The following is a 26,639-nucleotide window of genomic DNA, read 5'->3' on the forward strand; positions in this document are numbered from 1 at the left end:
ATCAAACACCAGAAATAAAAATTTAACCATGTTATATGGTTACACTATTGTGATGCATCCCAACTCTGTTAAGATTTCTTCTTAATTGTTCATTAAAAAATGCATCAAAAAGATAAATAGATCATCAAAACTGTTAAAAATTCATTTCTTTGTCGATCAGCTAATCAAACAACATTTTCCAGATTTAAAAAGTTGTAGATCAAATAAACAATTTGTTTTAGAAAGAAAGCAGCACTTAAATGAAAAAAACAACAACCTTATTTATGATTATGTGAGGTCCAGATTTAAAGTTCATTTCTAATCTGGAATCACATTGAATAATCGAGTACATGTAGGATTTCAGATTAAAAGTCTGGCTGGTTGGTTAATGCGTTTCCAGGTTTGTACAGCCAGGGGTTGCTGCAGCTCTCGTATATCTACCCGTGGCGACAGACTGGACTGTCGTCGTCATCTGCAGCGTCTTCTGCAACGTGTCAGAGTTATTTTCTTTATTGTCATTACATCGTAGTTCAAGCAGTTATACATACGGTGGTCTTAGATTACATCATTGTCCAATACGAGGAGAGCAACAGTTAGTATCACAGCTAGGTTTTTTCCAACCCACATATCCCCCCCACACACACATCACACACCAATGTATTGACGACTGTCAAATACACCACAGGTGCCCGACCAATAAATAGGACGCAGGAATAAATAAATAACTAAATGAATACGTACAGTACATAAATAAATAGCAACAAGGTGTGTACACACACACACATGTAGCTCACCAGAGGACGGCAGGCTCCATAGGTAGAGGGCTGTTTCATACAGCCACAAGGCATACAGTCTTATTATGATGTAACACAGCCAACAGCTCAGACCAAGGCCACATTATTACAAACCCCCCCAACAAAATCAGTACCTCTGAGGGCCACTAGGGGCTCCAATAGACTCCCATTGAAAAAGCATCAACTTCTCTCCTGAAGTCAGTAAATGTTTTGCACAAGTCATCATGGTGTCATCAGATCAACTCCTGACCAGTGCTCTGGACTCAAACACAGCTATGTTTGGGGGCGTGGCTGCCGGGATAGGTGGGCGGGGCATAGTGTTCCCATCTTCACCAGCTCGTCCAAATACGGTCGCTTCTGGCTCCAAATAATATAAATGGCAGTTCACAAACCGATGGGCGACGTCGCGGCGGGTTGCTGCTTTCTTTGGACAGAGCAATGCCAGTAGTTTCTTTGTGCTAAGCTAAGCTAACTGTCTGTAGCTTCAAATTTACGAGATGAATTCTGCCTCCGGAGCTGCCGAGCCGCTGAGGAAAGACCGACGACGGGGAACATTTCAGGCTGCAGAGCGGCGTCGCAACTGAAGCCGGGCGGGTAACGTGGCCGAGGTCCGACTCCCGTTAAGGAAATGGAGGATTTAACACAGTACAAGTCCCTCATTGAGGTTAGAATACATGTCGCCATATGAGGGCAAATCAGAAAAGAAAGAAAAACAAAACACAAAAGACAAAATGGGAAATAAATAAAAACATTCAAGAAAAAAAATAAATCTTAAAGCACTTTGTAAGTTGAAAAAGAGTTCTATATGAATATAGCTGAAGTAGGTAAAAAAAACAAAAACAATACGGAGGTTAAACAATAGAAACTGCAGATGAGCGGTTGCATCGTGAGTAAAAAGCCACCACGACAAAGAGCTACCTCTTTTCTTTTTAATATATATATATTTTTTAAGAAAACCATCAGCGGTTCAGTTGCATGCAGCTCACAGACTTGTTCCACAGGCGGACTCAGACGTGTTCGGACACCAGAGCTCAGACCAAATAAAGAAAGTCCCAAAAAATAGTTGGAAAAAGGAAACACTGAATGTCGTTGTGCTCCAAACCAGCTCGTCAGAGGAAACTAGATTCGTTTTACTTCCTGATTGTATTGTTGTTGTCACACATGTGCTTTGGCATCAGAAGAGATTCACCTCTTCCTCTTATTGAAACATTAGATTTTATTAGTCCATCTGAATTTATTGCATTTGGATTCAGTTTATTTGTTGATATCGACCAGCTTCAAACTGGATTTTGTTTTTCTCCATTTTTATTATTATTTGTGCCCAAAAACAGTATTATAGCTTTAAACTACCCTCCAAACATTTCATAAAATAATAGTTTACTCTTCAAGTTCTCATTTTGTGTTTTTTTTGTTTTTTTATATTTGATTTTTTTGACTTAGCGAAGCAGCTACAGTAGCATCTGTGACACAACACCAACAGGTCCTTCATAAATTCAGAGAAGACTTCTGGAGCTTTATTTATAACAGATGAAATGAATTATGAGCATTTGCTGATCTCAGATATAAATCATATATCACGGTTGTTTACTCGCAGATCCATAAAAAAAAAAAAAGAAAATAAAAATCATAATCCTAAAGATTTTGGTTTAAACAGAGTAAAGAGTTCAACTCCAGGTTAAATCTTTGCTCATTGAACTTAGCGACGGTAACGATCGTATTATTTTAAAGAGTTAAAAAAAACGTGAACGAAGGCGGCGGGCAAAACCGTTTAAATTGTGTGTCAAATAAATGTGAATACTTTTTCTCTTTGTTTTTATATCACGTCACATGAAATATGAGGTATTCAGTGTTCAGGCACTAAATACTTGTTCTGCTCAACGTCACCAAAACACAAGAACGGGAATGTGAAGCCAAAGGCTAGCTGTTAGCCTGGTAGCATTAGCCATGCTAGCAAAGATTCCTGCCGATATTTGACGACGTAATAAATAATGTCTGAATTAAACAAAGTCTTTCAGCTTTTTTGTTTTAGATTGAAGCCGAAGCATCAAATATTTAAGTTTGAAAACATCAGCATGGTAAATGATAGAAAAGGAGGGAGTGACTTCAGCTCCCTGTGGAGAGGAAGATCTCCGTCCAAATCGACGGGAGTTTCCAGACGGAGGTTGGTGTTTTTCATCGGTTGGTGTTTTTCATCGGTTGGTGTTTTTCATCGGTTGGTGTTTTTCATCGGTTGGTGTTTTTCATCGGTTGGTGTTTTTCATCGGTTGGTGTTTTTCATCGGCTGGTGTTTTTCATCGGTTGGTGTTTTTCATCGGTTGGTGTTTTTCATCGGTTGGTGTTTTTCATCGGCTGGTGTTTTTCATCGGCTGGTGTTTTTCATCGGTTGGTGTTTTTCATCGGTTGGTGTTTTTCATCGGTTGGTGTTTTTCATCGGTTGGTGTTTTTCATCGGTTGGTGTTTTTCATCGGTTGGTGTTTTTCATCGGTTGGTGTTTTTCATCGGTTGGTGTTTTTCATCGGTTGGTGTTTTTCATCGGCTGGTGTTTTTCATCGGTTGGTGTTTTTCATCGGTTGGTGTTTTTCATCGGTTGGTGTTTTTCATCGGTTGGTGTTTTTCATCGGCTGGTGTTTTTCATCGGTTGGTGTTTTTCATCGGTTGGTGTTTTTCATCGGTTGGTGTTTTTCATCGGTTGGTGTTTTTCATCGGCTGGTGTTTTTCATCGGTTGGTGTTTTTCATCGGTTGGTGTTTTTCATCGGTTGGTGTTTTTCATCGGTTGGTGTTTTTCATCGGTTGGTGTTTTTCATCGGCTGGTGTTTTTCATCGGTTGGTGTTTTTCATCGGTTGGTGTTTTTCATCGGCTGGTGTTTTTCATCGGTTGGTGTTTTTCATCGGTTGGTGTTTTTCATCGGTTGGTGTTTTTCATCGGTTGGTGTTTTTCATCGGTTGGTGTTTTTCATCGGTTGGTGTTTTTCATCGGATTAGTTTTGGTTTTACGTGGAAGTTTTGCGTGACGAGACTCCATCTGGTCGTTGTCACCGACGTGCGTCTCCCGCTCGTCAACATTTGTTTTGCGCGTTAATCCAGCGAGTCGCCTTTTTCCGTTTCAATCGAGAAAACGAACCAACAGACGCATTTCGTCGCCGCGATGCTTCTATCACGGCGACCTCCCTTCTGTCGGATCGCCACGTGCGACCTCGGCTCATCTTTACGTCTATTCCGGTTCTTTTTCTTCTTCCGGTGTTTAATTGGAGACAACGTGACTTAATTTTCTGTAAATCGGGTCAAAATTCTGAACCATCCAAAAAGTGTTTTCACTGGAAACAAACCGAACGACGGTTCAGTTTGATTCGGACCGACAGAACCGAACTTTTGGTCCTGCGGTCCGGATTATTGGCTTCTTACACACCTGATATTTCGGTTCGATTCTCCAAAAATCTGAAGGTTAGGACCAAAAGAGGAAGGTGTTGAAGCAGCATTAAACAAATCCACATCTGCGTGTTAAACTACTTGCAAACTCGTCTTGTAGCTGGAGACGAGTCCCAAAGCTGCGTCCTTAAAACGTGTATCAAAAAAGGTTTTCTGCGAACAGCTGCAGGTCAATAAAAGGTCGTTCTTTCACTCTCCGTTCACCTTTAATCACCGATAAACAGTCGTGTTATTAAAGAGCCTTTTACAATAAATAACATCCACCTTGTTCACGAGGTCTTTGTCAGACTTCTGAATACTGCCGGTACAGACGTGCGCGCTGGTGGAGTAACAGTTAGAGCCATGAACCGATGCGATGCATCCTCTGGGGAACCAGCACGGCTGACAGCATTCAAATATGATTCATGCATTGTCCCAACAACTGTTAAAGAAAAGTCCCGTACAGGATATCTGATTTTTCTAAAATGTTCTGATGATGCCCAGAAGTACGACGACGTTGTTTACAAAGTGAACGTCACCGAGACTCTAGAAACTTCCAAAGGGTTCTCCAATTTAACGACGTGTTTCAGAACCGTCTGGAATGTGAATACAGCTTAATACTGATGTTGACGACGTGTACCATCGAAAAATGTTCCAAAAGCTCGTTTCTGGAAATGTGTAAAGCGTTAAGAGATGAGAGGAACGCTCCCAAACTTTCTCATTTTCAGAAACTTTCTGTCGACGGCGGAATGTTTCGTGGACACGTCGGATAATCTGAAGCCTCAACAACACTAAAGATGAAATCTTAAATGACGGAATAGGTAGTTGGACAGGGATGTCCGTCAACTACTCCGTGTCCTTCAGCAAGGCAGCAATCCACCACTGAAGGGTTGTGAGCATCAGAAATGTAAATATAGCTTCTTAAAACAGGAATTTTCGAACGGCTACCACTGTTCACGCAGTCCTGCATGCAAAAGTCACAGATTAGACAAACCAGCGAGCACCTGTTCCACACAGTACACACAAAAACACTGTGAATGGAAAACTTAGAAGAGTACGCAGAGAAAAAACAAGCATCTTTTCCTCTACGGATACTGTAAGAATCAAAGGCTCATCAATTCACCGACCCGGTGACGGTTCTGTTCGGTACGACCGTCCTGTGCTGGTTGTGGCGGCAAATCGCCGCCGTCGTGACGCCAAGGTTTCCTTTTCATGAACACATGAATAGAACTGCTTTTGAGATGTGTTGAATGAGTTTCCTGACCCTCAAATCTTCGAAACACTGCTAGAAATTCTCATTACAAACCAAGAGACTATTTTTCACCCTTGAAAAAAATCCACTTATTGCAGATACAGCTTTAATCCAGCGATGCTCTCCTGAAACCTGAATCTCTCCCGTGTCTTATCGCTCAAATTTGAGTTTCGGCCGCTTCATGCATTCAGCCACCGAACTGGAAATCGTATGCAGACTCTGAGAAAAGCAGAGTAAGTTGCAAGAAGAGCTCGAAAGAGGTCGAGATGTACTCAAACATAAAAGGGTCGGGTGACCGGCGGTAGCTCCGGGTCGCGGGTCGGAGGTCGGTCGAGTATCGGAGCCATGCTTAAAGGCAGTGTTAGCCGACGAAGGTACAAAGAGAGAGAAAGGTAGAAAGATAGAAAGTGGGGAAGACCGTTGCTGATAAATCTAGAGTCAGAGAAAAGCACAACAAGGCAAGTCAAGGTAGAAAAGACAGAATTACTTTTAGAGAAAGACGACAAGAAAAGTAGGAAAGAGAGGAAGAAGACGGTGTCACAAAAAAAGCTGCCGGCCGCTTTAAAACCGACGAGCAAGACTTCGTGGTGTCTCGATCATAATACGAGGTCGAAACGCACACACAGACACACACATGCACGTACATGGACACCGCGTCTTATTCAGGGAAATCTCCGAAGCCTCACGGGTATCCGGCGCCGCCCGGCCGAGCTCCGCGCCGTGAAACACGCCGTTTGCCTCCTCGTCTCTTTCTGCGACTGTCGCGCTGTTCCTCCTCTCCGCTCTTCTTCTCTAATCACCGGCCCGCTGCCTCCGTCCGTCCGTCCATCCGTCCGTCCGTCCGTCCAATCCAACGCCGGCTTCCCTCTCGTTTTCGGTCCGTTTTGTGAAAGCAGAATCGCACAGAAGCACAGAAGAAGAAGAAGAAGAAGAAGAAGAAGGAGGAGGAGGAGGAGGAGGAGGAGGGCGTGGTTTGGTTGTTTATGCAAATTCAGGCTGTTTTTCGGGGTGTCTGGATTTGGTCGAGGGGAAAGGCCCGGGTCGCTGACGGGACCTAATGAGGGAGCGGCACCAGGATATCCACGTAGTTGATGGGGAAGAAGCCCGACTGGCCGTTGATCATGCCCTCGTACCAGTTGTCGTCGATCTGATTGGTCAGGGTGATGACGTCGCCCTCTTTGAAGCCCAGCTCGCCCTCGTTCTCTGGCTCGAAGTCGTAGAGCGCTCGGCAACATGGCTGGTCCATGGGCGCTGAGAGGACGCAAACCAAAAGTATGCAGTCAGTTTCCGTCTTTTTGAGTCACTCGCGGTCTGTCAAACCTATTTATGACGAAGTGATGAAGGACTGTTGTTTGTTTTCATGGAGCGGAGTGGTTCTTGCCAAGATATGGATCACTAGAGTAGTTGAATGGTGCTGTTTGATGACGCAACACGACTGGTGATCTCATTAAGGAGAAAGAAATGTCACCAGTTAACTTTTTCCAAGTTGCATATCAGCACCTGACGTTAACGTGACCGCTGGTACGTGAACATTTGTGATTTCACCACGGACCTAAAACTTGTGCAGAGAAACAGGAAATCTTTAATGCCAGCTCACAGCCAAGTGTTCCTGAGCCCATGCAGTGATTTCCACCACAGAATCATTGCTGTTTATAAAGCACTGGTTCCTAAGGGTCCAAAGATCACAGACAACATCAGATTTTGGGTCAAACTCTGTAAATGTTCAACATCTACGGCAATAAAGCTGAATTTGTCAAATTCAATAAATGTCAAATTCGATAAAGCTGAATTCGTCCCCCAGAGTCAGACTGTCAACGCCGAGTTCCACCGGGACCTTCTGAGGCGTCGGAGGGAAAAACATTCGGTGACACAAAGTTTGGTCGGCGCTCTCTGCTCAACTTTCAGGTCCGTGGTGAAATCAATAGGTACAGTCTCGGGCCTTTTTTGATCTCACCTCATAATTTCGATATCTTAAATAAAGATGAAAACAAATTTTCCACTGGTACTGTATGTCGTGACGCCAAGAGACGAAAAACGCAGTATCTTCAAAGATATGTTGAGTCCTTTAAGAGGCTTTAATTGCGTGCTGTCTTTACGAAACTCCCTCAAGTACAGATATCTCCTTCTTTTACTGCCCGGTTGTTGCAAGAATTCCCCGACAACAGATCTGAAACTACTCTGACTTTCCACCGTTCGGGGTTCTAACTCCGGCGTCTACCTGGCGATCGTCCGGGGGATTTGGCGGAGTGTATCCCTCCGTTGTGGCTCTCGCTGGGGGGCAGCAGCTCCAGGGTCATCCTGGGTTTGGGATTGTACTCCTTCCTCGGTTTATTGGACACTTCTTTTATCCTGAAATAAAAAAAAAAAAGGCCCGACACACACAAGATTTAACTTCCCACGCTGCTCTATTTTTTACTGCCTTATTTTTGCCGTAGGTGGGCTGGACAGATCGATACCTGTCCTCCATCTTGCTGGAGAGCTGTTGTAGGATTTCTGCGGAGCGGCTGTGGTACTCCAGCTGGGCTTGGACCAACGCTGCCAGCTGGCTCACCTGCTCTATCTGCAACACACACACCTTTTTATTTCCCCCGTTCCTCCGCTCCCATGCTGGGCCGGGTTCTGGCTCGGCACAGCGTGGAACAGGATCGCTGGTCTTTGTTTTTCCATCGCAGTTTTGAACATGCTGCGATCCTGCTGAAAATGTGTAACTATAGCAACGAGAGAAAGATGTCAATATCTGACCCATGTTTGATTCCAGATTTGTGGTGGTGGTGTACAAACTGCGGTTTTGCATAAAGTAATTTGTTTTTCCGTTTCCGATTGCTTTTCGAGTGCTTTTGTCGCCTTTTTTTCGAGTTCTTCTGAATCTTTCTCCGACCACAAATTTGCATTTCATCATTCAGTTGAACCTCTAACGCATAATCGGGCTGATAAATCACCCAGATTTGTCCTTACGTCGCTCTCCAGCAGGTTAAACATGCTCTGCTCTGCGATCTCTTTGCTCTCGTCGAACTTCTCCAGCGCCTGTTTGATTTCATCGTCCTGGACTTTCCCCTGACGCTTCTTCTTGTAGTCGAAGTCGAGACGGCGGCCCTCCATCTTCTTCAAATGATGCTGCATTGCAGGAGGAAAAATATCAGGAGAGGAAGCTGGGAAATAAATGGCTTTAGAGACCACGTTACCCTCCATGGACGTATGTTGGTATCTAGTAAGCTTTGACACAGAAATCCTCGTTTCCATTTATACACATGGAGCACATTCAGGATTATTTCCGGTGTTTACTCACCTGAATCTCTTTGAGGTCTTTGTCGTGGAGGTTCTGCAGCGGGTCAATGAAGTTCTGTTTGACCTCCATGTCCAGAGCGTCCTTCACCTCTCCGAGCTCCTTCATCGACTCGCCGGCATCGATGAGCGCCACGCCTGGAAGACGGAACGAAGGGAGAAGAGAGTAAGCGGGCTAAAGAAGGACATTTAGCCAGAATAGATTGAGAAACAGTAAGATGGAGGTAAAATAAGTCGAATGAATGGAAGAAAGGATTTCCAGGTGTATCAGAGTAGAGTCGGTCTTTCCATTGTGTTCGATACGTCTGGTGGACTGAAACGCTCCGAAACTTTGATACTAATGATTTTCAATTACGGACTCACAAAGTCATTTATGAATGTTAAAGAAACGAGAATTTGACCTTTTTTTTTTAAAAAAAATCTTAATAAGCAACTTTATGGCGAATGAGTGACGTCCAAAATGTCTACCTATTTCAAACCCCTATATTTGCCTCCTGTAAACAGGAAGTGTTGAGCTTGTATGAAGAGCAGCAGCTTCAACAGGGCAAACGGGAGCAGATCAAAACCAGGCTCTGTACTAATAAAACATAACAAATGATTCTTTTCAAAACAGAGCGAATTAGAAATAAATGCAGTCACTATTTTAAGGGAATATAATATTCATGTGGATGAACGAGAAAACAGCAACGATAATGTTGCATTATTCCCATCGATGCCAGTTTTAGTTCGCATTAATATGAGTCGGCCCTTCAGCTAGCACGAGGTGGCTCGGTGTTCAACGACATCATCGTCAACCTGCTGGAGCTCTTCAACATCCCGTCTACGTTCCCACGTACCGAAGCACGACTCCTCTCCTAACTCCCGTCCAAACTTCAACATGGCGTCTCCCAGCACGCTCTCAGCCTGCGGGTAGCCCGGTCCTTTATCCTGCCCGCGGATCTTGGACATGGTGCTGATCATACTCAGCTTGGCTCTGGACGCTTTAAAGAAGCAGGGGTTGTGATTAGGAGCGACCGCGTAAACACCGCGGTTGGTTTTGGGCTGCATGTTGCGTGTTTTTCTACCTGGGTTCGGCTGCAGGTACTCTGTTGTTTTGGTCATGATGTCCAGCACCGCCCTGCTGGTGACGTCCACCTTCTGCAGACAAAAAACACAAAACACCCCAGGAAAATCATGAATAAAACCTGGAGCTACTTTGAGATATTTAAATCGAGAAATTAATGTCAAAAAAAAAAAATAGTTTTAGATAGATGTAAACTTATATTTGGTTGTTTGAAACAAAGCCGGTTAGCTTAGCTTAGCACAAAGACTGTAAACAGGAGGAAACAGCTAGCATGGTTCTGTGAAAATGGTGAAACACGACTTTTTCTTGGTCGTGACCAGTAACTTCCTGTCACTTGTACCTCATTTCTGAAGTTGTGTAACTACTGTTCCTACAATGTCAAGTTTAAATAACGCTTTAATTTAATAGATTCAACAAAACAATCATGATTTTTTTTTTTAACATTTGTTCTGGGTGACTCATCTAAAGTGTTCAATTTCAGTGAAATTCCTGCAAATATCTCAATAAAAGCCTAAAAGAAATAAATAAATACGAACCTAAGAAATGAAGGGTTTCTGAAACACTCGAGGGCTTTTAATTTTTGGTAAAATGTTTCTGCAAGTTAATTTTTTTTAATATATTTTGTGTAAATATTGTACAGAAAAAGGTAAAATGACCTTTTCCATTTCTTTGAAGTCTTCATCGAGCTTGGTTCCTTCCGCCCCTCCAACCTTCTCGCTGACTTTCTGAAACGAGAACACAACGAAAGAGACAGAAATATAAATATATATTTATACATTTTCTCTTTACAAACACTCGAATGTCTCGAAGCCGCGAGAGAAGGAAAGGTCGAATAGAGTTCAAAGTCGTGACGGAGATGAAAGCGGAGCAGGAAACGACGCGGCGAGTGATTTAGGAACAAAAAGACCTCCATCTGAAAATAAATGAAAACCTAATCTCACACATGGAGGGAGGTTTTCCACAGCAAAGTGACCACGAGGAGCTTTTTGGTGGCGTGTTAACGGTCACTGACTTCACGGTCACAGGATCTTTAATAGATCTTTGTTCTGCTCAGTTTGTCTTTGAGGGAGCAGGAAATGCTGCAGAGTGACACCTCCTGTTTTCTAACCTCTTTGTCAGGTTGCAGGGATGATGATGATGATGATGATGATGATGATGGAGGAGGAGGGAGGAAGGAGGAGTGTGGGATTCTCCACCATAGTGACTCACATTACCCACCCACACACACACCTGCAATATCTAGTATATCCAGAAACAAATATATAAAGGCTGTAAAATGCCAACAGGAGGCGGCTGCATTTAAATTTATACAAAAACAAGGTGCATGAATCATGAAATACGAGGATGTTGTTGCTATTAAAAATGTCAAATTAACAGAACAGATTATGTAAAAACCAGTTTGTTATTTCACACGCCAACTGCTATAAAATCAACAGTGACCAGAGATTAAAAATAACTCAAATATCAACCAGAATCTGAACTGAAATTAATAAACGTGAAGTAACACCATCGTATTCTGGAAATGTTTAGCGGATGAACTATTCTGTGTCTTATATTAGTTTGAAATCAACCCGTCGTTGGCGGTTTTATTTAAATATTTGAGGACAAAAAGACCAAAAATAAAGTTTCATCTGCTTCGCTCGTCACACAAAACTCTGAAATGTCGTGCGGTTCGTCGACTGCGTGTTCAGATGTCGCACGTTTTCTTCATCAAACCAACGAGCCGTGCAAACATGAAGGTAAATGTGTGTGTGTGTGTGTGTGTGTGTGTGTGTGTGTGTATGTGTGTGTGTGTGTGTGTATGTGTGTGTGTGTGTGTGTGTATGTGTGTGTGTGTGTGTGTATGTGTGTGTCTGTGTGTGTGTGTGTGTGTGTGTGTGTGTGTGTGTGTGTGTGTGTGTGTATGTGTGTGTGTGTGTGTGTATGTGTGTGTGTGTGTGTGTGTGTGTGTGTGTGTGTGTAAGTTTAGCTTTGATCCAAGAATGAAGGAAGACACACGTGGATGAGTGTGTTTGTGAGATTGTGATAAAAAAAATAAAAAAATAAAATAAATGTGTAAAGACACAGCGTGGAAGAAAATGAGAGCGGCAGACAGATGAGGAAGAAGATGCAGTTGCCATGGAGACAGCAATCAGAGCGCATCCTCTCCTGTTTTCCAAGAACCAAACACACGCGCACACGCACGCACGCACACACACACAGACACACACACACACACACACACGCACGCACACACACACACGCACGCACGCACGCACACACAGACACACAGACACACACACACACACACACACACACACACACACACCGGCGGCCGCTCAGGTCTGAGACTTGTTGCGGAGACGAGCGCTGACACGGCGTTACGTAACTCTTCCTCAGCTCGTTTCTGCTCGACCTGTTTTTCACGACTCTCCGATGTTTCCTCGAGGAGTCGAGTGAGTCGGACGTTTCTTCACAGATAAAAAAAAAAGCAAGTTCACGGACGTGTTCGCTGGCGTTCAAAAAGTTCAGCGTGTGTTGAACATGTGACATTTTCTGAGCAGATTTATGGATGTTTATAATATTTAATAAACACGGTGTTGATCTGTAACTACATGGCGATGCCCCCCCACCCCCTCCCCTCCTCTGTCTACATTCAGGCCACATATTATTATTATTAGCTTAATTACAAGGCTGTTGTTACAGCGGAGAGGTCAGAGGTCAGAGGTCGTGGCAGAGAACACAGCCGTCCTCTCCAGCTGACATTAATCTTGCGTGGAGACGCTGGCAGCGGGACTCGGCTCATCTGTCAGTCTGAACCGCTGACAAAACACTCAGACGCCACGTCGGACCGGCCGAGAGGCTCTTTGTTCAAAATCACATCTTCAGTTTATCATTCCGTCAATCTTTCAAAGTCTCTGGAGATTTTGGACCCGATTGTTTGAGTAAAGTTACATCCTCTGCATTTTAAGTATTTCAGCTGTGATGCATTCAAGTACTCAAAACCCCCCCAAAAAACAGAAACTGGACATTTAGCAACTGCAACTCTAGTTTAAACCATTCAAAGTGTTTTAGACATTTTAATGTAGTAAGCATGACACGACCAAAAGTATGTGGACATTTAAATCATCATTAAAATAAACGCTCATAACCACAAAACCACAGAGCAGGAAGTTCAGAGGGTTTTTCATTCCTTCTTCACGTTCCTCCGGGAGTCGAGTTAACGCTCAATGAGCCGCGAGCGCCGGAGATCCATAACCACTCCGGTTGGCGTCCTCGGAGGACAAACAGTCCATGTGCAGAAGAAAAGAAACAAAAACATCCTGCAGCCAATAAAGTTTGACTTTTTAACAAGCTGAAGGTTAAATAACATCACGATGCCCCGCCCACCTCCGCCCCAAACCTGGCTCCACCCAGGGCCTGTCAATCAAACCAGACACGCGAGAAATGTAATTTTACAAGTTTGGAGTCAGTTAAATTATGTGTTCGATCTCATTATTAAACCAGTAAATCACACAAAAACATCTCATAAAATTCCTCTCGAGTTTCATTCGTCGTTCGCAAATATGAAGCTCGAACGACTTTTAGTCAACGAGGAGAATCTTTAGTGCAACCCGAGTTTTCCATCTTAAAGAGGAAGTGCACAAATTTTTACAAAATTAAAAAAATGTAAATCAGCTTTTAAATTAAATTAAATTAAATCTTACTAATTTAGTGGCTTGAAACTGTAAACAGGCTTTTAGTGAGAGCAGCGATGTCACCTCGCAGACGGGTGAAAAAATAAGACGGAGAAACAAAGAGACGGAAAACATCAACCACCCTGAATAAAACAAAATCCAACATGAAAGCAGAGTTGGACATCAAAGTGTCTCAGACGTCTCGTTCTGGATCTCCGTTCATTTGCAGTCTCGTCATGAAGCTGCTTCAACAGCCGACGGCTCGCCGGAGTCACGATTCAGACTGCAGGGAACCGAGTCGTCACGGCGACCACGACCACAACTGGCCGTTTGGAAAGAGCAACGCAAACCCGTCCTTTAATAAAGCTTTTAAAAATGACGAGCGGGAATTTTCTATGAAGCATAAACTAAAATGAAACTGGGAGTAAAATTATGCTTTCATAAAAAAATAAAACAAACACAAAATGAGAAGTAAACAAATCTCTTCTAAAGAACTCATCAATATCCATAAATCCTGTTTTTCATCCTATAATCCAACGTTACTTTATTACTACAATTATTTACTATTTTATTGTCATACTGCTGAATCACAGAAATACTGAAGTTTGAGGAGCCGCCAACCAAACTCCAGGCAGTTTTTTGTGTATTTAAAAAACAAAAACAAACTTCAGCGTTCCATCATGTTTTCTAACATAATATTTTTCTAAGCATCGTTTCAAAGCGCATCTCCAACGTCATTTTAGAAGAGACGCTCCACATTTAAAGGATTTAAAGTTCGGCATTTTAAGAACTGAGTTTTTGGGGAAACGAGGGAAGTGAGGGAAGAGAAACAGGAAGATCGACGGCGAAACATTAACGAGCACAATAACCGCTGTCTGTCTTCATAATGTGACGGAAACAGAAACACGGAGGACGGTGGAGAAGGAGGTGGGGAAGGAGGTGGAGAAGGAGGTGGAGAAGGAGGTGGAGAAGGAGGTGGAGAAGGAGGTGGAGAAGGAGGTGGGGAAGGAGGTGGAGAAGGAGGTGGGGAAGGAGGTGGAGAAGGAGGTGGAGAAGGAGGTGGGGAAGGAGGTGGAGAAGGAGGTGGGGAAGGAGGTGGAGAAAGAGGTGGAGAAGGAGGTGGAGAAAGAGGTGGGGAAGGAGGTGGAGAAGGAGGTGGAGAAAGAGGTGGGGAAGGAGGTGGAGAAAGAGGTGGGGAAGGAGGTGGAGAAGGAGGTGGAGAAGGAGGTGGAGAAGGAGGTGGGGAAGGAGGTGGGGGAGGAGGTGGAGAAAGAGGTGGGGAAGGAGGTGGGGAAGGAGGTGGGGAAGGAGCTTTCAGAAATAACAACATGAAGAGTTCCTCAGTCGGCGTCATCGAAAGTGCAGAAAACAAAAGGGAAACCTGAATAAAGTCAATATGAGGTGGAATCAGCCTTTAAATGCACAACTCGGGTTGTTTGTTCGTTGTTCCTCATGTTTTGTTTTGTTTTGTTTTTTGAGAAGCTGTAATTTGAAATGTTGTAATTTGCACTTTGACCCGATGGTGTCACTGTTGACTCTGTTACGACGCTGCAGCACCTGGGTGACGGCTTCACCGCAGAACTGCATTTTACATTTTCTTTTTATATGTTGGAGAGTTTGAAGAAAATGATTGTGACGCTGACGACCTCCCTGAGGTCGAACTCAGCCAATCAGATCGCTCCGGACTCCCTGAGTGGGGAGGTCAAAGGTCAAATGTAGAGAGACGGAGGAGCTGATAGATACACATGGAAGTGAAAGCAGAGGAGGACTGAGACGAGGAGGACGGAGACGAGGAGGACGGAGACCAGGAGACGAAGAGGACTGAGACGAGGAGGACGGAGACGAGGAGGACGGAGACAAAGAGGACTGAGACGAGGAGGACGGAGACAAGGAGGACGGAGACGAGGAAGACGGAGACGAGGAGGACGGAGACGAGGAAGACGGAGACGAGGAGGACTGAGACGAGGAGGACGGAGACGAGGAGGACGGAGACGAGGAAGACGGAGACGAGGAGGACTGAGACGAGGAGGACGGAGACGAGGAGGACGGAGACGAGGAAGACGGGGACGAGGAGGACTCTGCTGCTCCGTCACGTGTGAGGCGATCAATTATTGAGCACAGCCTGCCTGTGTGTGTGTGTGTGTGTGTGTGTGTGTGTGTGTGTGTGTGTGTGTGTGTCTCAGCATCACGCCTGCTCTCGCCACACGTGTGTGGTTGCCACGACAACACCGTCCCCTGGAAGCGGAGGAGAGGGGCGTGTTTGATCAGGAAGCAGCGGAGAAACAAAGACTGATTTACATCCCTGCTCATCACCTTCATCATCATCATCTTCATCATCATCTTCAGTCTCTGATGTTCCTTTCAAAATAAGATCGTAATGTCTGATTATTGAATGATTTGATTTTCCTCTTCCTCCTCTTCCTCTTCCTCTGACCATCAACTCCCAAAATAAAAGTCACGTCCACGGTAAACGAGGTAAGAACATCTACAGCAGATCTCCATGACAACCAGCAGCTGATGAAGATCAAGTGATGCGAGCGACAGTGATGTCATTCACTCACTGCTGTCAATAAAACTCTAAACTTCCTGCAGGATTGTTTTCACATTAAAAGCCCAGTCACTAATTATCTACTGTCAATTCACACTTCCTTTTCAAAATAAAAGCATCAAAATGATTTCCATTGATTTACAAATGCTTCAATTTTGCATTTTTTTTCCTGTTACTGCTGATTAAATTCAACACTTCCTACTCAGATCTTTCACATTAAAAGCCTCACAGCAGCTCAAAGAGAAATACTGTTTTATTTATTATTTACTTTCCTAATTTATTTGATGACACTCTGCTCTACCTGGTTTTAATATTGTATGTCTGCATTTATCTATTTCTCTTATTTTGTGAATTTCTGTAACAACAAAGAATAAATTTGGTGTTTAAAATGACAAAGTGAGAAAAAAAACTGAGAAAAATTCCTGAATTAATCCAAATAAAACACGAACAGATCTGAAATCAGAGAAACGTCACTCAAATATTTTCACATGAACTTCTAAAACTGCAGAAATGATGAGATTAAAGGTCCGTCTCACTCGCTCCTTCCTCCTCCTCCTCCTCCTCCTCCTCTTTCTCTGATGTTTGTGCATCTGGGCACTGGTCTCTGTTCCCTCATCTTTTATTCAGACGGTCGCATCGAGGTGTCCCATTTCCTGCTCCCGCTGGCGGCCATCTTGGTTGATGGCACCGTGGTTTGGCAGTTTGGCTTCGCGCTGCCACCGCTCTTTATAATCCATCTGTTGAGTCACACGTTCGTGCCGGGATGTGTCCTAGATTCGGGGCGCCGTTCGTATCAACTTTTAATGTTCCCACTGGGAGAATTCGAGTTCCTCCGCTGACAAAACTCGCGCTCCTCGCGTCTGATTGGCCGAATCGCCAAACCGAACCGACGAGCCGTGACCGGCGAGCAAAGACGGATCGCTCGAAAAAATGTCACGTACGAACAGAGAAGACTCAAAGTTTTATGACCGGTTTTCATTTCTATTTAAATAGTGAAGCCAGTGCAGACGTGCCTTAAACTGCAATACCACCGACGGCCACCAGGGGCGCCAAGAGACTCCCGCTGAAGAAGCATCGCGTTCTCTGCTGAAACACAAAGTCAGTCAACGTTTTCCACGAGTCAGGTGGTCGTTTTGATGCCTCAAATCGGACATTTTGGGGTTTTTTGGAGCCAGAAGTGACCATATATGGACATGCTGTGGAGGACACGACGCCCCGCCCACCAATACCTGCAAACACGCCCCACACATATCTGTGTTTGGGGCACACACACACACACACACACACACACACACACACACACACACACACACACACACACTGCTGTGACCTGTGATGACTTATGTTGTGATTTAAATTGAACTGTATGTATTTATTAATTTTGTGATATTTACCAGTAAATATCGATGCTTGAATTTTAGGTGTTAATTGTGTTAATTGCGTCAATAAAAAACCTAAATCTGTTGTTTCCAACAGTTCTGTCACTTCCTGTTCGTGTCACCTGAATGAAATCCACAAAATAAAAGCTCTGATCTGAGCGACGACCCTCCTGTTGTTGTCGTTTCCCCGTCCTGCTGCAGCGACCCAGTTTCTCCCTCCCGGATCAATAACCATCATCTCCCGTGTTTATCGGCGGCGTTTCGTCCCGATGACGGACGGAGGTTGTTGTTTCTTTGTTTGAGTGTTTTGGTGACGCGCTCGGATTCAGATGACCGAGTGAAACAAATCAGCTTCATTTCAAAGTTTCACTCAAACAGCAGTCGGAGGCGCGAAGAGGCGACGTTACGCAATAGTTCACAGAAGAAGAGCGAGACGAGAGAAACTGAACACAAACTCATCTCTGAACTTTCCCTTTGTGGCGTTTCAAAAATCAAACCTCTTTATTTGGTTTCTGTTTTTGTTCGGAGAGTTCAGGTTCATTTGCTTGACGACATTATTCGTGACATTATTTCAGTTTAAGTAAATTATAAACACTTTTATTTTGAAGGGACTTGGCAGTTTGGGCAAAACAAAACTGTCCCTGATCGTACAAACGAGGAGACGACGATCATTGAAATGATTCTCGGGTTTGATCGACGGATGAAAAGAAGTCCGCGTGGACGGACGAAGATCTTCAAATCTGTCGAGTTTAAATGACGACCGGAGAGAAAAGAGGAATTAAAGGACGAAGAAGATGTCTGGAAGGACAATTCATCGGAAAAAACAAACAGATGTTCGATTAAAGGCGCCATAAAGAGATGGAGGTGGAACAGAGGAAGTTCAGGACAATGGATGGACGTTGGAAATCAGAGGTTTGGGCTCAGCGTCCGTCCACTAGAGGACAGCGCGTCGGCGTGACGTCGTTGTTTCAGAGGGTTCGACTCCGGGAGATAAACAACAACGTGATTTAGTTGTCGTGATTTTGATGAGGCGAAGCCGTGACGCGCTGCCCTCTGGTGGACAGAGGGAGAATTACACGGTAGAAGACGGGGACGATGGAGGAGGAGGACAACGGAGGAAAAAAAGGAAGACGAAGGACAGACGAAGAAATGAAGGAAGTAGAAAAATTAGGACTGATACGAGTAGAGACGGAGGGACGGAGGGACAGAGGGACGGAGGGACGGCGGGACGGCGGGTGTTTGGACCTACAAAAAAAAATGAAGCGATGAGGAGAGTTGGATGGACGGAAGACGAAGGACCGCTGAGAGAACGATGGAGGACGAGGAGACGTTCAGATGCATCAAAAGATGGAGGAAGGATGGAGGGAATTCCCTGTTGCATGTAGAAACAGCCAATCAGCTCCGCACACACACACACACACACACACACACACACACAGACAGACACACACACACACACACACACACACACACACTGACACACACACACACACACACACACACACACACACACACACACACACAGACACACACACACAGACACACACACAGACACACACACTCTCACACACACACACACACACACACACACAGACACACACACAGACACACAGACACACACACACACACACACACACACTCTCTCACACACACAGCTCATTTTCTGTTACGTAATACTCCATCCAGACCTGAGGGGGTAAACTCTACTTTTAATGTCCCCTCACACAAAACATCGCGAGAAAACATAATATTTTAACGTATTGTAAAAAAAAAAAGACGCTTAATTTTAATTTAAAACGTAAAAACATATATATATGTATATATGTATATATCTTCTTCTTTTTTTTTGACCTAAAACAAAACAAAAAATGTCCATATAAAATGTTCTAAAATATGAAAACGAAGCTTTAAATGGACCAAAAACAGAAAAAGAAGAAGAAGCAGGACTTGAAGTGATTCTCGCCGTGTTTACTTCAGCTGATATAAAAATCCGACAGTTTCTCAGCGACATTGAACACATTGAAAGTGTGAATATGATAAACACGAACATCACGAGCTCTTCTTACCTGCGTGGCTTTATGGAACTGCTTTTTCAACCCCGCGACAGACATCACTTCGGCTGCGGAGGGCAAAAAAAAAACAACAACAAAACAATTACGGGCTGAAGAAGATCTGGAATATGAAATATTTTTCCACCGACTGATGGACGGAAACGGGACCGAGCTGGACCCCGAGAAGATGACGGTAAATCCTCCGGTTAACGGCCGCCAGGCGTCGATACGGACCGTTTATTTGATCAAATTGGTGGAGGAAACAGGAGCCGATGAGACCAAACCCAGCTGGATCTATTTCCAGTCTGAGACACGGCAGAGAGGAGGAGGCACACAGATCGTCTAATGAAGCGATGGATCACCGGAGGGGCATCACAGAACCAGAAAAAACAGAAAACGAGTAAAAAGTGTCGTGAGCTGAAATGACTTCCCTGTGACTGTTGATGAAATGAATTCAGATGTTAATTTTGAATACGTTATATTAACTAGAAGCAGCTGTAGTTTGAACGACTTTAATGGGTCACCAGATGAATTTGTGGAGTCATGAGATGCTTAAATTCACAGAAACGAAGGAAATAAGTTCTTTATTTCTCAGAACTTTTTGCTGTCTTTGCTTGTTTTGAAAAGTATTTGATCATTTGACCTCTCAGGGCCTCTAATTTACACGAAACTCTTTGGTTACAAGCTCAAAAAAACATCTGAAACATTTCTGGTAAAGTTCCCAGTCCTTCGTCCAGGGAACTAAAAGTTCTGGGGACTTTTAGAGGAAATGCAGCTAGTGTGCAGTGTGTCGTGCAGACGTAACAACACGAGGCCAGTTGTCACTTCAGAGTTCCTGTTGGTGGCGAGAATACAAACAGAAAAAGATCCCTGAAAGTCAGTAGTTCCTCAGAGACAGGTTTCACATTTAGTTCCTGGAATCGCGCGCAGAGTGAGAGCTCCTGTCTCTCAGGGAGATTGTTTGCTTTCAATCTTTTTGGTTGAAACATGTCAGTTAGATTTCACTTTATGTCTCCCATATCTGACACACCGAAGAAAAACATTCAGTCAGGACATCGTGTCAGCTTAAATCTCTGGTTCTTCTTCTACAGTTAAAAAAAAATAAAATAATAATAATAAAAAAAAAAAAATCAGTTTCAGTTGTGTTGCCATGGTAACAGCAGGTCAGCGTTTTCACTCAGTGTCTACAGACGAGAACAAAATACTGTGGACCAGAGTTTCTGTCTGTGGTCTGAGTCATCCATCTGTCGGACACAAACGATCTTCGGCATGGAGGCGACCTCACGTTCTCTGTGACGTCAAAGCGCCGCCCCCCGCCACCCACGAGCCTCCCCGCGTCGCCCCGCAGCACGAGACACATCGGTGTGTTGCTGGTGTCCGTGGAGCGGCTCGTGCCGTGAATAATATTGATATCAGCGTGGTCACGTGGTAAAACGAGTCCACACGAGACGAAACTACATCTAAAAGCACCAAGAAGACGAGGAAGAAGAGAAAATTAGACTTTTTGAAGTGTTTCAGCACCATGGACAGCTCATCAGGGGGTCTGATGGTGCCTTCAAAGACAGCTGGGAAATAAACCTTTCATCCAAACGCCAGAAAACAGCTGGAAACGTATATTAAAATGACTGGTTCTGTGTGGTTTGAGAATGTCGTAAATGAACACTGGAGGAATAATTAACAACAAATTTAAATAAAACGGAATAATTACACCAAGATGCAGTATACAATTTTAGTGGATACGTTGGTGCACATCTTTACATACCCTGTATTTATTCCTCTGTTTTTAACAATGATAAATTCATTAATATAAAACTGGGAGATGGATGATAGGAGAGCATCTGTTTCAGGGCATTTTTTCGATATTTGATTATTGAATATATAAAAATAAAAGTTTAATATTTTTACTGGACAGATTGAAAATAACATCTTTGAATGTGGAAACTTTATGTCTGTAACAAGTCATGCAACAAACAAACATTATATTTCAAATGAAACCAAGATAAACAGAATAAAACCAGTTCAATGTAGATTAAAGTCAGAATGACAACAATGTGTAAAAACTGTGTTTAAATGTGAATATTTACTGCTGAAATATCCATCATGACTACATAAATTTATAGTCAATTTATAGACAATCACTCGAGTGGATTGTGTATCTTTGTCGCCCCCACGTGGCTCATTTCAATATTACAACTCTGACCGTCACTGCTGAGCATTTAGGACTTTAATAATACTGAATTTAAGCAGAAATAATAAAAGCAATAAAGAATTATAATCAGACTGAGTACAAATACAGAAGAACGCAGACAATACGTGACCTCTCAGACCTGCTTTTAAGATTCTCCACTTTTTAAAAGGAAACTTAACGTGTCTTTTTATTCAGCTTTTAATTGAGCTTTTGTTTTAATTTATTGCATTTTTTTTCTTGTTTCACAAGAATAAATAATAATTTAGTTACAAAAACACAAACATGAATATTCTTCATTGCTCAAGTAAACTGGAGCTCTGCATTGAACTGAAGCAGCTTTTTATAAACTTATAAAAATTAATATAAACATTAAATAATTCTTAGTTTCAAAGTAGTGAGCCCCAAAATGAGCCTCAACGTAAAGACTGTAAATATTCATGTAAATCAGTTCATAGAAAAGTGTTTTTTATCTGATCATGTGCTCCTGTTGCACAAAATAATAATTAGCCGTGTCATTAATAGGGCAGAAACTACACGTGAAATTTTTATTATTATGATTTTATCAAGTAGAGAAAGAATCAGAAAAATACTCATCAGAAGATCCCAGAGCCTGAAGTGATGTCTTTAAATTATTTATTTCATCAAAAGATGTTTTAATAATGACAAAATAAAGCAGCAGAATACAAACAAATGTTGGTAAAAAAAAGATCTTTTAATGGATTAATCAACTAATTTAACACTAAAAACAAATGTAAATGTTATATCTCAGTATTTCCTTTTAAAGTACATAAATAATCTATCATTTCTATTTCATAGTGACTGAAAACAACTTTTAACGTCTTCAATTTATTTCTCAGTGACCTGATAGGAATATGTAGAATATATGTTGATTTTTTTACAATAAATTAATCTGTAGATATGTCATAATTATGACATGTTATTTCTTAGTACAGTTATTTACGAGGAATTTAATTATTGTGTGTAACATTGTTTGTATTGCACATCTGTACATAAACTGATGAATGTAAATAATAGAAGTCTTCCTCTGGTCTGCTCTGTGATGACATCATGTTTTTTTCACTTCATCCACTGAGAGCTTGTTCACTTCCATCCATCATCTACACCCGCTCTGTTACATTACATTATATTACATTATATTATATATTATATTATATTATATAATGTTACATTACATTATATTACACTATATTATGTTACATTACATTATATTATATTATATTACATTATATTATATTACATTATATTATATTACATTATATTATATTATATTACATTATATTATATTGCATTACATTACATTACCTTATATTATATTACATTATATTACATTAAATTGTCTTGTATATTATATTATATTATGTTACATTACATTATATTACATTATATTACATTACATTGTCTTGTATATTATATTATGTTACATTACATTATATTATATTACATTACATTACATTATATTACATTATATTACATTATATTATATTACATTACCTTATATTATATTATACTATGTTGCATTATATTATATTACATTGTCTTGTATATTACATTATATTATGTTACATTATATTATATTACATTATATTGTTACATTACATTATATTACATTACCTTATATTATATTATACTATGTTACAATATATTATATTACATTGTCTTGTATATTACGTTACATTATATTACATTACATTGTCTTGTATATTATATTATATTATGTTACATTACATTACATTATATTATATTATATTACATTATATTACATTTATCTGACACTTTTATCCAAAGCGACTTTCAACCATGAGGCTACAAACCAGAACAACAAGAATCAAGTAATTACAGTTTTCTTGAAGAAAGCCAAACTACAAAGTTCTAGAAGTGAGTTCCATTTCAGTGCTTTCTCGTGAACAGGGTCACGGGGGTCTGGAGCAGCTGACTTTGGGCGAAGGCAGAGTTCACCTTGGACAGGTCGCCGGTCCGTCACAGGACCAACAGAGACAGACGGAAACAAAGACCATCTCTCATTCACACCTGAGGTCCATTTGTAGAAATGGGTCGATGAAGATCATGACCCGCTGAAAGGTCACAACCTGATGAAGGTCACGGCCCGATGAAGGTCACGACCAGCTGAAAGGTCACGACCAGCTGAAAGGTCACGACCTGATGAAGGTCACGGCCCGATGAAGGTCACGGCCCGATGAAGGTCATGACCTGCTGAAAGGAGCCTGGAACAGTTAACAGATGTTTAATCATTTAAGCCGGAAATAAAAGAAAAGACAAAAAGAGTGTAAACAGTAGAAGAAGCGACGTGTTCAGTTCATGTCAGACTTACAGCTTGTGTCTCCGGCTTCTGTTTGCAGAAATATGTAAAGATGGCGGCCAGGATGATGATGATGATGATGGTGATGAAGAGGAGCAGCAGCGGGATCACGACGAACAGCCTGATCCGACCAGCTGGAGAGGAAGAGTCAAATAAAGTCACCGAAAACAGAGCAAACACACGACGCCGACGAACCCTCCGAGTTTCAGCGCTCGCTCACCGCTCACAGCGCCCCCTGCTGGATCCGGAGCAGGAAGCTCTCTGGTCACCAGCCACGACTCTGTTGTCCAACGTTTGAAGGAGTTTGACTCTAGAAAACATGAATCCATCCGTCGGAAAGAGTTCTCCATGAATTCAGCATCTTCATTTGAGGTCAATGAACATCTGAAGAAAACTACTCACCGACAGAAAGCCGGACGACCGGAGCGTCTGCCGGGTTACTGAACTTCGGCAGGTAACACCGGTACCTGCCGTCATCGGACGCCGTCACGTTCCTGATTTTGAGCGACACGTTTCCGCGCGCCAGTTCGGCGGCGAGTATCTCCGTCCTCCCGACGTACGCCGCCAGTTTCATGTGGCGGTCTACTCTGCCGTTCCGGTTGAGGTGGACGTACTCCACCCGGCCGAGCCGGTCCGGCTTCAGGTCCGGTTTGGACCACTCCACCGTCAGGCGCCGGGCGTCCTCCGCCGGCTCCACGTAGCACGGCAGGATGACGTCATCGCCCGGGGCAACGACGACCAACTCGGTCTGACAAATGACCCGAGACTCACCTGTGGAAAAAGACGGAGAGTTTGATGAATCATGTTCAGAAATCTGATCTTCAGCTTCACAGAAATCTTGGTTCCTTTTTCCTCTAACAGTTTCTGGCAGGAAACCCAAAAGATAAAACTTTTCTAAAACTCCCTCCAAGTTTCAAGAACCAGAAACAATATTTTACATCAGCAGTCGACTTTGTTCGCTTTATTATCATCAGACAACAAGAAACAAACAAAGTGAAGATCTGGAAACTTCGGGGCATGTTTTACATTCGTGTTTAAAACAAAGACTAAAATATTTAACCAGTTCTTAAATTAGAGGAATATTTTCTGTTGATCGATTTGTCTCGGCACCGTTTTGAAGCAACATTTAAGATTGGGATATTTGTAGAGTCATTAAGACTTCACCAGTGACATGAGCAAATTACATTCAGGGTTTCTTATTTTCCCGCCTTCCTGAGGGTTATAAACTTTAACGGTTTTGGAAGTAGGCCAAAACAACCAGAAAAAAACATGAAGTTGGCGCCTTTTTGTTTCTTCTTCACCATTGAACAAAGCACCACTTGTAACTGGAGCAGATCTGTGACCAGATCAAGAGCATTTTATTTCATGCTTTATGTGTCATCAGGTAAATGTGGAGAACACCTGAAACAGACTAGTCAGTAAAACCAAAAGCATTATAGATTTAAATATCCCTTCTGATTCAGCCTGAAACCCTCTGATCTGAATCCAATGACTCAGTCTAAAACTAAAAGAAGATTTCACTTTACTGCAGTTTAAAGTGTCCACATACACTAAATGTTCATCTGTTGATAGACAGCGAGTTGTATTTGGTAAAAAATAGTCCGTTCAAATCTGAACAGATATGATACTCCCATTTTTAGAGAAAGCGTGACTTAGACTATTATACGAAAATCTCTGGTGTCCTTTAATATGAAACTTTTACAAAAGAAAAGTCCTTGCCGAACTAGCCTCAGAATCATCACGTTTTAAGTTTTTATTCAGATTTAATGTGAATTTTCTGTTCGCCGTCATCACTTTAGATATTACAGAGCAAAGCAGAAATCCTAACAGTGAATTCGGCGTGGTTATTTGACCATAAATGTAAATAAAACGTCGGCTAACAGCTACCACATTAACTTGTAAACATATTATGACGTTATCCGCCAGCGTGTCCGTATTATCCGCTCTTACCTTTAACGGGAGTCCCGACGAGAGCAAAGCAGAGCGTGAAGGTCCAGAGAGGGAAAGAGGAGAACACGTTGTTCCGGTCAGAGGTGAACATGAGCATGTTAGAACACGAACGGAACCACCGGCTGTCTGAACACAGTGAGAGTCCTCCGGTTTCACCGCAACGATTTGAATGGGTTTGGATCATTACTGACAAAAGAAATTCACACTGTCGCTTTGTTTTATTATGTTTTTGTCATTTTGTTCAAGATTTATATTTTTAAATTAAGATCTGCATAAAATAAAAAAAAGTATTTTGATATTTTGGTGAATTTCCGATTCATTTTGTTTGTAGGTGAATATAGCCCACAATCCCCACAAATCCCTCTTTTCAATCACAGAACAACACGTGTCTTTTATATCGGGTATTCAGATTAAATCATGACTGAGATTGAAAACTCCTTCATGTCTAAAAAATTCTGTAAAGTTCTGGGCTGATTTATGACAACATGAGTTGTCTTTCTTTATGAACAGCTGATTGTTGAATGAATGTTTTTAATCTGATCAGGTGCTCCTGTGGCACACACAAAAACAAATGTATAATTTGCTGTCATTAATAGGGAAGAAACTACAGATGATCTTTTGTATTATCATTATTATTATGATTTTATCAAGTAGAGAAAGAATCAGAAAAATACTCATCAGAAGATCCCAGAGCCTGAAGTGATGTCTTTAAATTATTTATTTCATCAAAAGATGTTTTAATAATGACAAAAT

At 42.2% G+C, this 26,639-nt stretch overlaps 2 protein-coding genes across 2 annotated transcripts; both read right to left on the bottom strand.

The window, feature by feature from the left end:
- Nucleotides 1-5,773: 5,773 nt before the first annotated feature.
- On the bottom strand, nucleotides 5,774-19,730 carry LOC138211997 (endophilin-A1-like). Its single transcript, XM_069172225.1, has 9 exons — nucleotides 19,426-19,730; nucleotides 10,433-10,501; nucleotides 9,778-9,850; nucleotides 9,550-9,693; nucleotides 8,718-8,851; nucleotides 8,387-8,545; nucleotides 7,888-7,991; nucleotides 7,650-7,780; nucleotides 5,774-6,682 (listed from the first exon to the last, which is right to left on the bottom strand). Exons 1-9 carry the CDS (start codon nucleotides 19,468-19,470, stop codon nucleotides 6,486-6,488), a joined length of 1,056 nt encoding a protein of 351 aa, XP_069028326.1. The 5' UTR covers nucleotides 19,471-19,730; the 3' UTR covers nucleotides 5,774-6,485.
- A 4,090-nt stretch (nucleotides 19,731-23,820) lies between these two features.
- Nucleotides 23,821-26,024, bottom strand: LOC138211923 (myelin-oligodendrocyte glycoprotein-like). The gene is made up of 5 exons (XM_069172120.1): nucleotides 25,887-26,024; nucleotides 24,339-24,707; nucleotides 24,157-24,246; nucleotides 23,949-24,070; nucleotides 23,821-23,841 (listed from the first exon to the last, which is right to left on the bottom strand). The coding sequence occupies exons 1-5, from the start codon at nucleotides 25,981-25,983 to the stop codon at nucleotides 23,821-23,823; spliced, it is 699 nt and encodes a 232-aa protein (XP_069028221.1). The 5' UTR covers nucleotides 25,984-26,024.
- Between the last annotated feature and the right edge of the window lie 615 nt (nucleotides 26,025-26,639).

This window comes from Embiotoca jacksoni, unplaced genomic scaffold (assembly GCF_022577435.1).
Source record: "Embiotoca jacksoni isolate LCO1_2020_lvr unplaced genomic scaffold, fEmbJac1.0.p SCAF_51, whole genome shotgun sequence".
Classification (NCBI taxonomy): domain Eukaryota; kingdom Metazoa; phylum Chordata; class Actinopteri; family Embiotocidae; genus Embiotoca; species Embiotoca jacksoni.

Coding starts and splice junctions, on each gene's coding strand:
- LOC138211997 (XM_069172225.1), bottom strand. CDS start 19,470: ATGTCTGTCGCGGGGTTGAAAAAGCAGTTCCATAAAGCCACGCAG. Junction 9,694..9,777: donor GTACCTGCAGCCGAACCCAG/GTAGAAAAACAC, acceptor GCTTCTTTAAAG/CGTCCAGAGCCAAGCTGAGT. Junction 8,852..9,549: donor AGGAGAGGAGTCGTGCTTCG/GTACGTGGGAAC, acceptor TCCGTCTTCCAG/GCGTGGCGCTCATCGATGCC.
- LOC138211923 (XM_069172120.1), bottom strand. CDS start 25,983: ATGCTCATGTTCACCTCTGACCGGAACAACGTGTTCTCCTCTTTCCCT. Junction 24,708..25,886: donor CGTCGGGACTCCCGTTAAAG/GTAAGAGCGGAT, acceptor CTTTTTCCACAG/GTGAGTCTCGGGTCATTTGT. Junction 24,247..24,338: donor GGTCGTCCGGCTTTCTGTCG/GTGAGTAGTTTT, acceptor CATGTTTTCTAG/AGTCAAACTCCTTCAAACGT.